We start from the raw sequence: 13,667 nt of genomic DNA on the forward strand, positions 1-13,667 counted from the left end.
TTTCCCACATTTCTTTCCTTTACTCTGATGTAAAATACATTCTGATGAAAGGACTGCCAGACTCAGGCCTTTATTTTAGTTATAGGATGGCTAAGGGATATGTATGAATGTCCTGCCTTATTATACAACTATATTTTCAGTGTTCTATAGACTCTCTGTAAGCGCAGCAATCACATCCTGCATCATCAATCAACAATAAAATAATTTCAAATATTACCAGAAATACAGTAGTTCTGAAGCACACGGAGGAGGGAAAAAAAAGCAAAAACCTATTTTGCGAGAGGCAACAAAAGTTTTGGGTTAGAAAGTTATTTTGCAGAGTCTTTATAATTATTATTCAACAAATGCTCTTGGGTTAAGCCTGGCAACCATTGACCCTGGCAAAGTAATTCAAAGTTTTGAGTGCTTTAAGCAGAATTTTATTCAAAACATTCATGAAAATATCATTTTGCTCAGCTTCTAAATGTACATTTTACAGCAGACTGGTATAAGAACAAGGAAATAAGCTACTAAGAAGAGGCTGCAGTTTCCATTATAAGGTGTCCGTGCTCGAAAACAGGCTGCACCCTTACTATGCAACTGTACAATTTCTAGTCACGCTTCTTGGTATCAGGATGCCAATACATTGTTTCATGGCAAGAACAAAAATCGCAAGTCCTTAACTTTATTTAAAAAAACCAGTAAAAAGTTGTTCACAGAACAGTGGTAGTAATCTACTCCTCAAGAGTTTGCACACAATGCTCATCCATGCTGCACATAAAACCAAAGAACAGCCAGTTCCATCTGAGACAGAAAAGTTTGATTAAGAGAAAATCTTCACCTGAAAAGGCACAATGGAAACAGGTCTGGATGCTCAACGTATAATAGAAATCATTCACAACAACAGGTGAATTATTCCTGGGAACTTTTTTTTGTTAATATAACACATTTGTTCACAAATAATAATAACAATAGTAATAATCTGTTGATTTGACTTGGCAACTCCCATACATCAATGGTGGCAACAGCATAACAGCTTTGTTCCCATCGGACAGAAATTAATGGCATGTTCTACAAAGCAAAAGTTAAACATGACCGTATGTATTTATTAAATTCCACAGTGGCTTGACAGATTGTGATTCAAAGGATGCTGACACGCTCACTGAGCGCTTTCAACTCTGCTTCTTCTAGTTCAGGATTTTCATTGTGTTTAAGGCTCCGACTCATAAGGTGTGCTGGATACTGCAAACTATTGTCTCCTGCATATTGTTCCCACCGGGAATCGTCACTTTCATGGGTGATATAACGCTCACCTATTTTGAATTCAAGTTCTCGTAAATCTAGCCAGGTTTGGAAATCCTGTAAGACAAAATAACAATCTTAATTAATATTCAAAAAAACCCACTGAGTGTATAAACAATATAGTAAATGCTTCATATTCTTAGTAATAAGAGATATGGTGCCCCTTACTTTTAAATGTTCAGATAAAGATTCATCTCAATATGCAGATGGACCATTAGTTCAACTATTTCAGTTTAATCTGTGTTCCAGGATTCCTAGGTCACCGAGGCTTGGGGGTGGGATTTGAAATTCAATCATGTCAGAGATGCCAATTTGGGGAAAGATGGTGTACACTAAATGGCAACAGTCTTCCAGGATTCTGGCAGTTCTGAACCCAGGACAGTAAAGTATGTAGTGCATCATAACTTCTTGTCATCTAGGCAACACTGTGTACAATTCAGGTAGAATTACACTTGGATTCTGGAAAGCTCATCATATACTGGACCCACCTGGACAGGAGGCTATTAGCATTTAAACCAGCCCTTTGTTTTTCAAATGTCCAGGTAATTGTGCTTACATTTGTAGCAATTGTGGTAAACTGTTATTTTAACTACAAATAAAACAAGAGGTAAAAGGTATGAAATTTATAGCATTACCTGCAGCCAGGGGTGGCTTAATGTCTTGTCCACACTGTAACGTTTTCTCATTTTAACTTGCAACAAATTATTTATGAGATCAATAGCTAGAGAGAAAACAAAATACAATTTCAGATGACACATTCTCTAAAATATGCTCGAGTATCATGCTACAACAAAGTCAAAATAGGAAGGCCAAACAAATAATTCAGTTTTTGTCATCCATTCTGACCAAAAAGTGTAGCTTAAATATGTTAAGCAGAGAAGTTCAGTTGAACAGAAAGACAATTACATCAGTCTTATTTTGACATTTGATTCAACAGCTTAATGGGCAGGACCTTAACATACAATATACAACTTCTCATTTTTGCTTTTCTCTGTGCAGTTTTCATTGCCAGACAAGCTGTTTGGCTGGAAAACTGTGGTGGTAAAAAGTGAAATAAAGTCTTCTTGTGTGTTGATATATCTATTCTCTACAGACAAATCAATATGATTGTGTTAGCATTTATACTAGCTAGGAAATGATAAAAGATGTCTTTATATATAGAATATGATATTGTAATTCAACATAGGGCTTTTTAAAGAAACTAATTCTCTGGCTATTCCATTCTCCTAAGCCAATATTGCAGTGTTTTAGGTAGGAAGACAATTACAACTGGAAAAGTTCCAATAGATTTCATTGGTTACCCATATGATAAAGTAAATGAGTGTTAGCATTGGCTAAATGTAACTGACCTCCGTGCATTGCATAGATTTAGTTTAAGGGAAAGAGCTGTCATATGTTAGGTATTCATATCCAGATATCCACTCTCAACACATACCCATTAAAGCTAAAACAGCCAATACCAAATCACTTCCAGGGACATAGAAATGTTGTCCAGTCATTACATGATTCCTCTTTATATCTGGAAATACATGAAGGCGGCTTGTAATATATTGCTCCCATGAACACTTAGTTCTGGCTGGAAAAATTGCACATCCGTGCATTCTTCAATTTAATTTTTCTTGGTTAAATATAATTTGCTATTCTCAATAACAGAATCAAAAATGTGTCTTTACCATAATTTGTCTGAAGTTTTACATTAAATTTCCACTTCAGAAGTAATGAAATGGCAAGGAATATTTGGCCACTGTGGGTTTACCGCATTTGGAAATGAAATAAAATATTAAAGCACAACTGAAAACCATACATTTGATGTCTTTTCAAATAGTTATCTTTATATTGAGTGGATAATCAAGTTTGTCATACAGAAGCTGTCAACAATTCTTAGAAGGTCCATAAGCATATTAGCACCCGCAGGAACCGTTAATCAGGATAATTAATTTAATTGGGATAATCAATAATAATTCTATGTCCTTTGATGGTAGAGAGGCTCTATCCTTGGTCACTCATGACCTGGTCATTTCTGGATTGGACTATTGCAATGCATTTTACATGGGGCAATCCCCAAAAAGTATCTGGAAGCTTCTGATTGCACCATGTGTGTGTGGTCATAGTGGGTGGCCAAAGGAGAGCACATGTAACACCTTTGCTTCATGAACTGCACTGGGTACCAGTTTGTTTCTGGGTCCAATTCAAAATGTTGGTCATCATCTATAAAGGTCTACATGGCATAAAACCAGGTTACCTACAGAACCGGCTTTGCCCTATCTCATCAGCCTGTCTCACTCAATCAGGCAGGGAAGGCATGCTGCAGAATTGTCAGTCAAAGAATTTCGACCAGCAGTCTAGGAAGAGAGCCTTCTCTACCCTGCTTTATGAAACAAGCTGCCCCCAGAGGTGGGGAAAGCCCCAATCTCTTAGTCTTCTCAAAGGGGTCAAAACTTGGCTCTGCGGCCTTGTGGGGGGAATACAGAAGACCACTCAGCTGTGGGGCTAGCTAGTCCCATGACAACCACCACCACTTCCGGGCTGTAATAGCCATGATTAAATGACTATTTTAGGATTTTTTTTTCTTTTCCCCCTTTTGATGTTGAATTGTCATTATTCTATCATTCTAAATGTTTTGATCCTAATTTAATTTTAACCTGTTGTTATATTTATTTGTTATACTATATTAACACTGCCCAAAGCCTCTCATTGAAGATGGGTGGTTTAGAAATATGAAATATAAATAATAAATAATTATTGAGATCAGTACAGTTTTCTACTGTCTATTGCTTGTTTGAAAGTATGTTTCATATTATCCATGCAAAAGCATCATAATATTGTGACTAAAATACTTAAGACAATATTTATCAAGACTATTACATGATTGTAAGGGTCACATTAAACAATGTCACAAAATGCCCAGGGATATGTGTCTACCATGAATATTTTTTACTGATTATTCAGAAGCCATATCAAGAGTATTGATAATTAAAAAGAATGAGATTGCAACAAATAAGAAATATCCTATGCACAGAAAATGCATGTTGTACTGTTAACAATTTTTTTGTTCATTGAAATTATTAGATTGCATCATTCTATTTTACTACTTTCTATAGCCTTTTTTCAAGTGACAGGCAATTGGTGGCACAGTGGTTAGAATGCAGTCTTGCAGGCTAACTCTGCTCACTGCCAGGAGTTCGATCTGGACCATCTCAAGATTGATCCATCCTTCCATCCTTCTGAGGTCAATAAAAAGAAGAGCCAGATTGTTGGGGGCAATATGCTGACTCTGTAAACCACTTACAAAGTGCTGTAAAGCACTGTAAAGTGATATATAAGTCTAAGTGCTATTGCTATTGCTATCAGTAATTGCTAATTCCCACGTATATTTTCTGAAATTCTTAGCTTGAGAGCTGGCTTAACAAGTCACTTGAAAACCATAAAATATAAGCCTACCTATTTAAGCATGGTATTAGTCCTAGGAAAATTAGGTTCTAATGAGCTTGATGTTAATTTCCAGCACAACATATATAAATTAGTTTGAAAAAGCTGAATTGTTTCATCCTATAACTTAAGAGAGGTATTCTATAGACCTGTAACCATCATAGAATTATATAAAAATAGTTTTAGTTATCAACTTCTAGAGTATACCATTTTTTCCACCTCTATTTTAAGAAATAATCCAGTTCTGGTTCTTTTCAAATATACCAATAGAGCACTGCTGATATTACCAATTTGGTAATGAAATGTCCGCAAGAAAACCAGCAAGCTCAGAAAACACCAAGGATCCCACTTTTCAAATGTCTCAGTGTTCCTATGCTACATTATTAGAAGAAGATATCCAGCTGATACATAACATGATGTACATACAGAGAGATTCAAACATGGAAAGATTCCATCTCTGGTCAAAGTCTTTGTGATGTTGGTCGTAAATCAACGTTCACTAGTATGTTTGTTGAAGCTTCAGATTCAGTCTCCAAAAGTTCTTTGGAGAGCAGTCTTAGAAAAAGGTTAGACTGCTTTGGGGCATGGCAGACACATTCTCTTTGTGTTCCAGGGCTCTCAGAAACAATTTTTGTGAAGCAAATCTGAAGTGCTAATAAATTGATGTAATTCAATGAGACATGATTAAATATTTTCAGTGATAAGTCTAAATGAGAGTACAGAATGCAACACAGAATTCTATTAGTTCCCTTAAAGGATAAATTATTATACATCATGAAGTCTCTCTCCAGGGGCCTTTTGTCTCCAGGTACATAAGCGGAAGAAGTGTGCAGTCAAGTAACTTCTTGAATGTTTTGTTTTGATTTTTGATAAAAAGAAAGGAAGAAAGAATTCACCCACTTTCTATTTAAAATATAACAATAAAATAATAAATTGAATGTCAGCCACAATGTTGTCTTTAAGGTTTTAATTGTATCTTTTTAATATTTGTATTTATGGATAATTATGGCTCTTATTAATAGATAAGAGATATAAATATTCCTTAACTTATGATCACAACCAAGCACAAAATTTCTATTGCTAAGTGAGATGTTTGTTAAGTGAATTTTGTCCCAGTTTATGACCTTTCTTGCCACATTTATTAAGTGAATCATGACAGTTGCTAAGTTAGGAACAGGGTTGTTAAGTGAATCTGGCTTCCCCATTGATTTTACTTGTCAGAAGGTCACAAAAGGTGATCACATAACTTCAGGACACTGCAACCGTCATAAGTATGAGTCAGTTGCCAAGCATATGAATTTTGTTCACATGGCCATGGGCATGTTGCAATAGTCTTAAGTGTGAAAAACGTCATAAGTCACTTTTTTCAGTGCCATTGTAATTCTGAACAGTCAATAAATTAAGGTACATTAAGGACAACCTGTAATTATATTTTGACATCATCTATGAAAAGGCAGAATATATTGTTTAATTAATAGATATATAAGTACAAATATAAATAAATAAATACCTCCATGAGAGATTTCCTTCCAGGGATTAGGTGGGTACATAAAAGCAGCATTCTGGATTTGATCATGAATATCCTCATCTTCATTGAATGGAAATGTACCACTGAGACTAACATAAATAATGACCCCAACAGACCACATATCAAGTGATCTGTTATATCCTTTGTTTCTCAGAACTTCAGGAGCAAGATAGGCTGGTGTACCCACAAGTGAACGTCTGAATGACTTCTCTCCAATAATCCGTGCAAAACCAAAATCACAAAGCTTCACCTATTGGGTACAAAAATTGATGAGATAACTTTTATGAAGAAGGGCTATATCCAATATCAGATAAATTAATTTTTACTTATATCATAGGGTGCGCCCACTCCTTCCCGCATACATCCCACTCATTTGTTGTAAAAGATACTCTCACCTACTGGGGAAAAGTGGTAGGTCAGTACTTGGTGTAATATCAATTTTGCTAGTGGACAAAAATAGTTGGAGCTAAAATCTCTATATATTTATAGCTTCAAAAAAGCAATAAACTATGCACAAGAGTATCAGTTTAGCAGGTTTCAAGATGGAAATTTAGTACACAGAATATTTGATTTGTGTTAGTATTGTGCATATTAGTACTGTAGCATTTTAATAGTAACTTACTAGGCTTCTTTATATCACTGGTGCATTCTCATAAATTGTACTAAATACATACAAAACACATAGAACCCTTTCTTTAAAATCACACTTAAGAGTGATATTATTATAGTTCATAATGGTTCATCACACAGTCAGCCAGATGTTCAGACTGGATTTGGCATTTTTGTCTACCGATCAAGTCCTCTTAAGGACCTGGGACAGGCAGATGTTGATGTTTTATGGTGTTAGAGATATCATCATAGGATGTAAGCTGTTCTGAGTAAAGCTGCGCTTTGCAATTGACTGTGATTTTGCCAATGCTGATAGCGTTCAAGTGGTGCTCCAGTTCTTCTGGGATTGCACCCAAGGCACCTATTACTATTGGTTCTACTTTTGCTTTCTTTTGCCATAGTCATTCTATTTCTAGTGGCAGGTGTTTGTATTTTGTTATCCTCTCCAATTCCTTCTGTTCTATTCTGCTAGCTCCAGGTGCTGTCATGTCCACTATCCAGACTTTTTTTTGTCTTTCTTATCATGTTATTTGGCCTGTCTATTAGAATTCTGAAGTTATTATTATTAGTAGTAATAGTATTGAAATAACTTTACATTCAGAGCCTTACTATGTAAGCAACAATTGTAGAGCTAGAGAGAGAATGGAGGAAAGGAGTAGTAAATACAGTTTCTTACAGAATGTATATGATGTAACTAATATCAGACCATACATTTCCCTAGCAATATAAATAAATTAGTTCCTCATATATTTGTAATACAAATATTTAGTTGATTGCTCCATGCTTAAAAAAGCTTTTAAAAATAAAAATAAAGGCAGGTATGTATGTTTTCTGACTTAATTAATTGTTCTTTGTTATTCAAAAGTCACATAGAGACTGGGGCATTGCTTTAAAATTAAGAAAACTATTCCAAGAGAAAAGGAGGATACTGCTTTATCATCCTAAGAAATCAACCAGTAGCCACTAGGACTTTGGCTTTGACCACCACCAGGAAGAACATGTTTCATCTGTGCTCAGTCTCTATATTTACAAGTGTACTATACTTCATAGAGAGTTTACAGCACAAATTATGCAGATTTAGATACTCTAATATATTTCACTTAAGACTTACCCCGAAAATAAGACCTAGCTTGATTTTTGGGGATGGGCCTAATATAAGCCATAACCCCCAAATAACCCCTAGTTTGGGGGCAAGGTGCACGCCTAAAAATCAAACTAGAGTGGGGGTGGGGGGTGGAGCTGTCCCATGTGCCCTGCACCCACTTACCAGACCTCTCATGAATTGACATCTCCCTGTCCTCGCCGTCCCACTTCTTCTGCAGTGTCCCCCAGCCTGCATTTCTCAGTCAGAGCCTTTCTGGAAGGGCCTCTGACTGAGAAATGCAGGCCAGAGCTCCCTTCTCAGCTGCAGAATGAAGCTGTTCCTTCAGCCACAGAAGAAATGGGCAGGCTGGGCGGGGCTGTTGGTGCTGCCATCGTGAGGTGAATGGAAAAGACCCCCCCCAAAAAAAGAAATAAGACCTGGTGCCTCTTTTAGAGGAAAAAAAAATAAGACCAGGTCTTATTTTCGGGGAAACATGGTACAATCTGGAATTCATCTTCATGTATATTAAAGTTTATAATTATAAGAGGCAATGATAATGTCAGAATTCCCCATTATAGCTAACTAACTTATGTATAGATGCACACAAAGAAAATCTAGAAAATCTCATGAGGGTTTTCACATATAATTTAATCTATATCCATATAATTCATATTAAAATCAAGATGCATTGTTTCACATCTTGCAATTTAAAGAAGTATAAAATGATAAATGTTACTGGTTTCTTAGTTATGTTATTGGACTATGGTCATGGAAAGCATTATTGGAACAAAGAATTAAATCATACTTTGAGGAGCTTAGCTTCAAGAAAATGAAATATGTTTTCTTACATCATTTTCTTAAAAATAATTTTATATTTCAGTAAAAAGCGAGTAAAGCTTGAGTGTCATAAATCAGTTTTAGTAACTTGTAATTTGTTTTAATAAAGGATTGAATTATATTACTCTAAAGAAAAATACTCTGACTTGCCTGTGGAAAAGGGTCAGCTGATGCTAGCAATACATTCTCTGGCTTGAGATCACAATGAACAATGTTTTTAAAATGAAGATGCCTCAAAGCAACAAGAATCTGTAAAGAAACAAATTAACTGTGCTGTACCATAGAAAAACCATTCAATATTTATTTATATATTAATGCATTCCTAGAAATGTGACATAACATCAACAAACACAAAGATGGTGATTTAATTGAGCTGATTTTAAAAAAATTATTTTATGATCCTTTTCCAAATTGGAGAAACAATTTACAAACTGAGAGGAACATATTAAGCTTCTATAAAACATCACCAATACTCTATTGCTATTACTGACTCTACAAAAACATTGGCTCACACATACTGTCAGACTAATTCAGGAAAAAGCAGTTCAGCAAATTCTTTGCTTAACCTGAATTGCACTGGAGAATTTGTTCAGTTTGCATTTTAATAACCAATTACCAATTCACACCTTCTGAATCAATATATGAACAATGCCACAGTCATTTTTGGTATTCACACTTCTTAAGAGTTTTGCACAGCAATTTTCCAAACAAAAATATGTATATTGGTGAAATACTATAAAGGAAAACTGCTTGTAAAAAAATGTGTTGATGATGCAAAAATGCATGCAAAATGTGTAAATTAGGAGAAACACACATGAAATATCCTTGTAGACTTTTTTTTAAAAAAGAAACTGCAAACTAATGTAGAAATAGGACAAAACTGAAAACACTACAAGCCAAACAAAGCCAAAATTGGCTTGTACATTCATCTCTAAATGACTTCTTTTATACATAATTTTTTTAAATATATATATTTTATTTATAGAATTGAATCTTACATGAAATGAAGCATCATATTTGATGTCCATCCTAATAGGCTCTTACCTGTGTAATTAAAAACTTGGTTATCCGCTCTGGCAACCTTCCTTTTTCACTTGACAAAATCATCTCCAACATATCTCCATGGAGCTTCTCCATAACAACAAATACCCTTTCTGGTGTCTCGAACATGCATTCCAGATTTACAACACCTAGGTGATGCAGATTCTATAATAAAAGATAAACACTATTTAAATGAGCCAATTTGTCTCCATCCAATGACACGTTTCATGAAATATTAGGTTATTGTGCAGCCATTCATTTTTCAAGTCCTTTGGCACCAGCGTAAGTATAACAAGGCAGGAAGAAAATACATTAGTAATGCTGTGCTAATTAAGTACTCAGGATAGCACAAATCTGCTTAGAACATGTTAAAAATTTGGTCTGACACATTAACATTTTTCTCTAGATAGGGAACTTGACTGTTTTGTTCTAATCAAACTACAGGTTGTGCTTGGCTTACAACAGTTCATTTAGTGATCATTCAAAATTACAACAGCATTGAAAAAAGTGAGTTATGGCTGTTTTTCACATTTATGACCACTGCAGCATCCCCATGATCACGTGATCAAAATTTGAATGCTTGGCAATTGGCTCATATTTACGACGGTTGCAGTGTCCCGGGGTCATATGATCAGCTTTTGAGACCTTCTGACAAACAAAGTCAATGGGGAAGCCCGATTCACTTTACAATGTGTTACTAACTTAACAACTGTAGTGATTCACTTAACCACTATAGCAAGAAAGGTCATAAAATGGGGCAAAATTAACAAATGTCCCACTTAGCAACAGATATTTTGGGCTCAATTGTGGTCTTAAGTCAAGGACTGCCTGTATTTTATAATTTACAAAGTAATGTTCCCTGCTGTCATGTCCCCATTAGAGCCTGAATCTGCTGAGGAAGATGAGCTGGAATTGAAGCCGATGGAGATTGAGGGGGAAGTGTTGTTGGCTTTGGAGGAATATGGGGAGGAGCAGGCCGAGGCAGGCCAGGGCCTTTCAGGATTGGGATGGCTTGAAGGCAGGGAGGAACAGGACAGGATGAACATGAGAGACAGAGCAGAGGCGATGAGCAAGGGCCACCCCCTCTTGATCCTGGAACATGGAGAGTAGAGAGAAGGAGGGAACAACACAGGCAGGCCCGAATACTCAGGAGGAGAGCACCCCGCCCCTCTTCACAAGGCAGACCTGGGGACTGAGACTTAAGGAGTTGCTGTGGGGAGGGGCATTTGTCGGGAACAAATGCTGAATTATTGGAGGTTTGTGTGCCATTGCCGACGTTGGAAACAATTCTCTGATCTCTTGTTCTGTGTTGTGATTTTTCCCTTGTAAACCCTGAAACTCTGACCATTGGACTGGCTGAAAAACTTGATTTGGTGCTCCAAACCTCAGATTGAATTTTGGCTTCTCTTCTGAAACTACTCAGGCAAGCATGTATTTCCACAGACTCGTAAGATTTGGATATATGTTCCTTTCTTTGTTATCTGTTTGGCCTTGAGTAAATTGCTGTTTTAATCTAAAAACTTTTGAAACTACTTGCAGCCATAGGCTGTTGAAGGTATATGTGTGTGTATGTGTCATTACTTGTTCTGGGACTTGCCAGAAACATGGGAGCATTTGGAGCAATAAAGGGCGGTTTGAACTGCCAGCTGACTGTGCCATGCCCTGGGTCACCATACCTGCTCTTTGCCGTGCCCTGGGTCACCATTCTGTGTCGTGCCCTGGGTCACCATACCTGCTCTTTAATATTTACTCCAGAGATATGTAGTGATCAGTACAATCTCCAGTTAAGAACCAGGCCTAAAGACAAACTGAAATGTTTCTGTGAAATGAACTATGATGAATTAGGATTGACAGTGGAGAACATGTTCCCCATTAGCATCTATCATATAAAATTCTATGAATTTGCCATGAGTGTCTCTGATTTATTAACATTTGGAAAAAGAGCTTGTCTTTAGCATCTATGATGTAAAACCTATGCCATTAGCATCTAACTGTAAAACCATGTACACTGCCTCATTTAGTGTTTAGTTGAGTGTTCACATCTAGATCCAGATACAGGAAGGCTTTCTTGCTGTAAACACTGCTGCTAAAAATGTAGATAATTTTGAACATAAGATGTCATCTGCCTAAGGTCAAGGGAGAAACTCATTTTTCTCTTTCTTTCTTTCTCTTTCTTTCTTTCTCTTTCTTTCTTTCTTTCTTTTTCTTCTATCTTCTCTCTCTCTCTCTCTGTCTCTCTCTCTCTCATACATACAAACACACACATAAACATTCAACAAGCCCCTCCCTTTTTTAAAATGACTGATATGGGTTAATCTTACATTGTTACATTTACAAGGAGAAACAGAACCTTAATATGCACTGATATATATCTGAATTATAATTGTCATGGGTTATCTTACAAATGTATATTAACTGCTATAAATACTGGTCATTTTGATTTCCAAATTCCTATATTTAAAATAGATTAGAAATTATCTAATAAAGAGACATTACTTGAGAACTTTATCTGGTGATTCAGCGTAAAATTAGTTCCATAGATTTCTCCTGCTGGAGCCTTTCTCAGCAAGTTTTATTGCCCTGCTCTAAATTAAATACATACAGGATATAATTGGTAATTAAATAAAAGATACCTGTAAAATTGCAACCTCATTACGAAGTTGGCTTTCTTGCTTAGTTGGAAATCTCAGTTTGTCGATGATTTTAATTGCTACATCTCTTCCTGTTTTCCGATGTTTTCCTGTTTGATGAAAAATATGCCAATTAACACGATCGGTTCTAAGAAGCAGAGCCTTCTTAAAATTCACATTTTTCTTTTATTAAAATCTAAGTTTTTCTTTTTACAATGGAAATTTTTCTCGTCCAATTAACGATTAACCCAAGGCAGGTTTCCCCAACTAGAGACCTTAGCATATTCTAGGATAACAATACCCATCACTCACAACTACATTTTCCACATCAAACATAAAGAGGAAAGGCAATATATCTTCACATTTAAACCTTTTTAAACATTTCTGATGGAGCAAAAATGGTACATGAGAATTACAGAAGAGAACAGGATAAGAACCAAGGTTATGAGCCATTCTTTCTTTCTTGCTCTGCACAATAATTTTATATACATTTACAAGAGCAAAGGGCTATGAAACTACCCAAACTACATAACAGAGTTTTGTTTGCAAACTCTGCTTCTACCTTTTGTAAAATGTCAAGAAATTATGAAACTTGTCTAAGAACTATAGATAACATAGTCCATAATTTTGCCATGCAAACCAGGGCACTTGAAAGAAAGTGCCACAAGTCATAGTCCAGTGTGTGCACACATTTTTCCCATAAGCTATTATAGAAAAAGAACTGGATGAATATGAGGCGAACTCTCAAGAGAAGCCAGTTTTGTCCAGACATCAGCAGCCTGACTTCTTCCCTTCAAATGAATGTAGCAAGTTTTTACTTTTAAAAAAAGCAGCACAGTAATCCTGACAGGGAAGTAAATTTCTCTAAATTCAAATTCAAAGAAATAAAAATGCAAAAAAAAAAAGTGTTGCAAAGTGCTTTCAGAATCCTATAATCATGAACAATATTTCTCAGAATAAACAAACTTGTGCCACTCGTTAAAAATGACTAAATAATTATTCTGTCTTCTGTTTTCCATGCAATTAAATTTTGCATAACTTCCTATTTCTATAATATAAAATCTAAATTCCTAGAAATCCTGCATTTACATTTCATTTCATTTCCCCAATATATAGGTAAAGAGTCTTACCTCCGTAAACAATTCCAAACTGTCCAGATCCTAAAACTTCATCTGGAAATATTTGATACACTGCACTGATATCCTGTGGATACAAATTTTTGCATCTT

General features: G+C 35.8%; 1 protein-coding gene across 1 annotated transcript in view; it reads right to left on the reverse strand.

The window, feature by feature from the left end:
• Window positions 1-422: 422 nt before the first annotated feature.
• Window positions 423-13,667, reverse strand: part of PRKD1 (protein kinase D1) — a 42,302-nt gene continuing 29,057 nt past the window's right edge. The window contains exons 12-18 of the mRNA XM_015816138.2: window positions 13,570-13,642; window positions 12,443-12,549; window positions 9,813-9,974; window positions 8,919-9,017; window positions 6,221-6,488; window positions 1,917-2,002; window positions 423-1,338 (exon numbers count right to left, since the gene is read on the reverse strand). Coding sequence (XP_015671624.2) covers window positions 1,120-1,338; window positions 1,917-2,002; window positions 6,221-6,488; window positions 8,919-9,017; window positions 9,813-9,974; window positions 12,443-12,549; window positions 13,570-13,642 — 1,014 coding nt within the window. The 3' untranslated portion in view covers window positions 423-1,119. The remainder of the gene's footprint in view (window positions 1,339-1,916; window positions 2,003-6,220; window positions 6,489-8,918; window positions 9,018-9,812; window positions 9,975-12,442; window positions 12,550-13,569; window positions 13,643-13,667) is intronic.

The sequence above is a fragment of the Protobothrops mucrosquamatus genome, unplaced genomic scaffold (genome assembly GCF_001527695.2).
Source record: "Protobothrops mucrosquamatus isolate PMUCROS unplaced genomic scaffold, P.Mucros_1.0 scaffold403, whole genome shotgun sequence".
Taxonomy (NCBI): Eukaryota; Metazoa; Chordata; class Lepidosauria; order Squamata; family Viperidae; genus Protobothrops; species Protobothrops mucrosquamatus.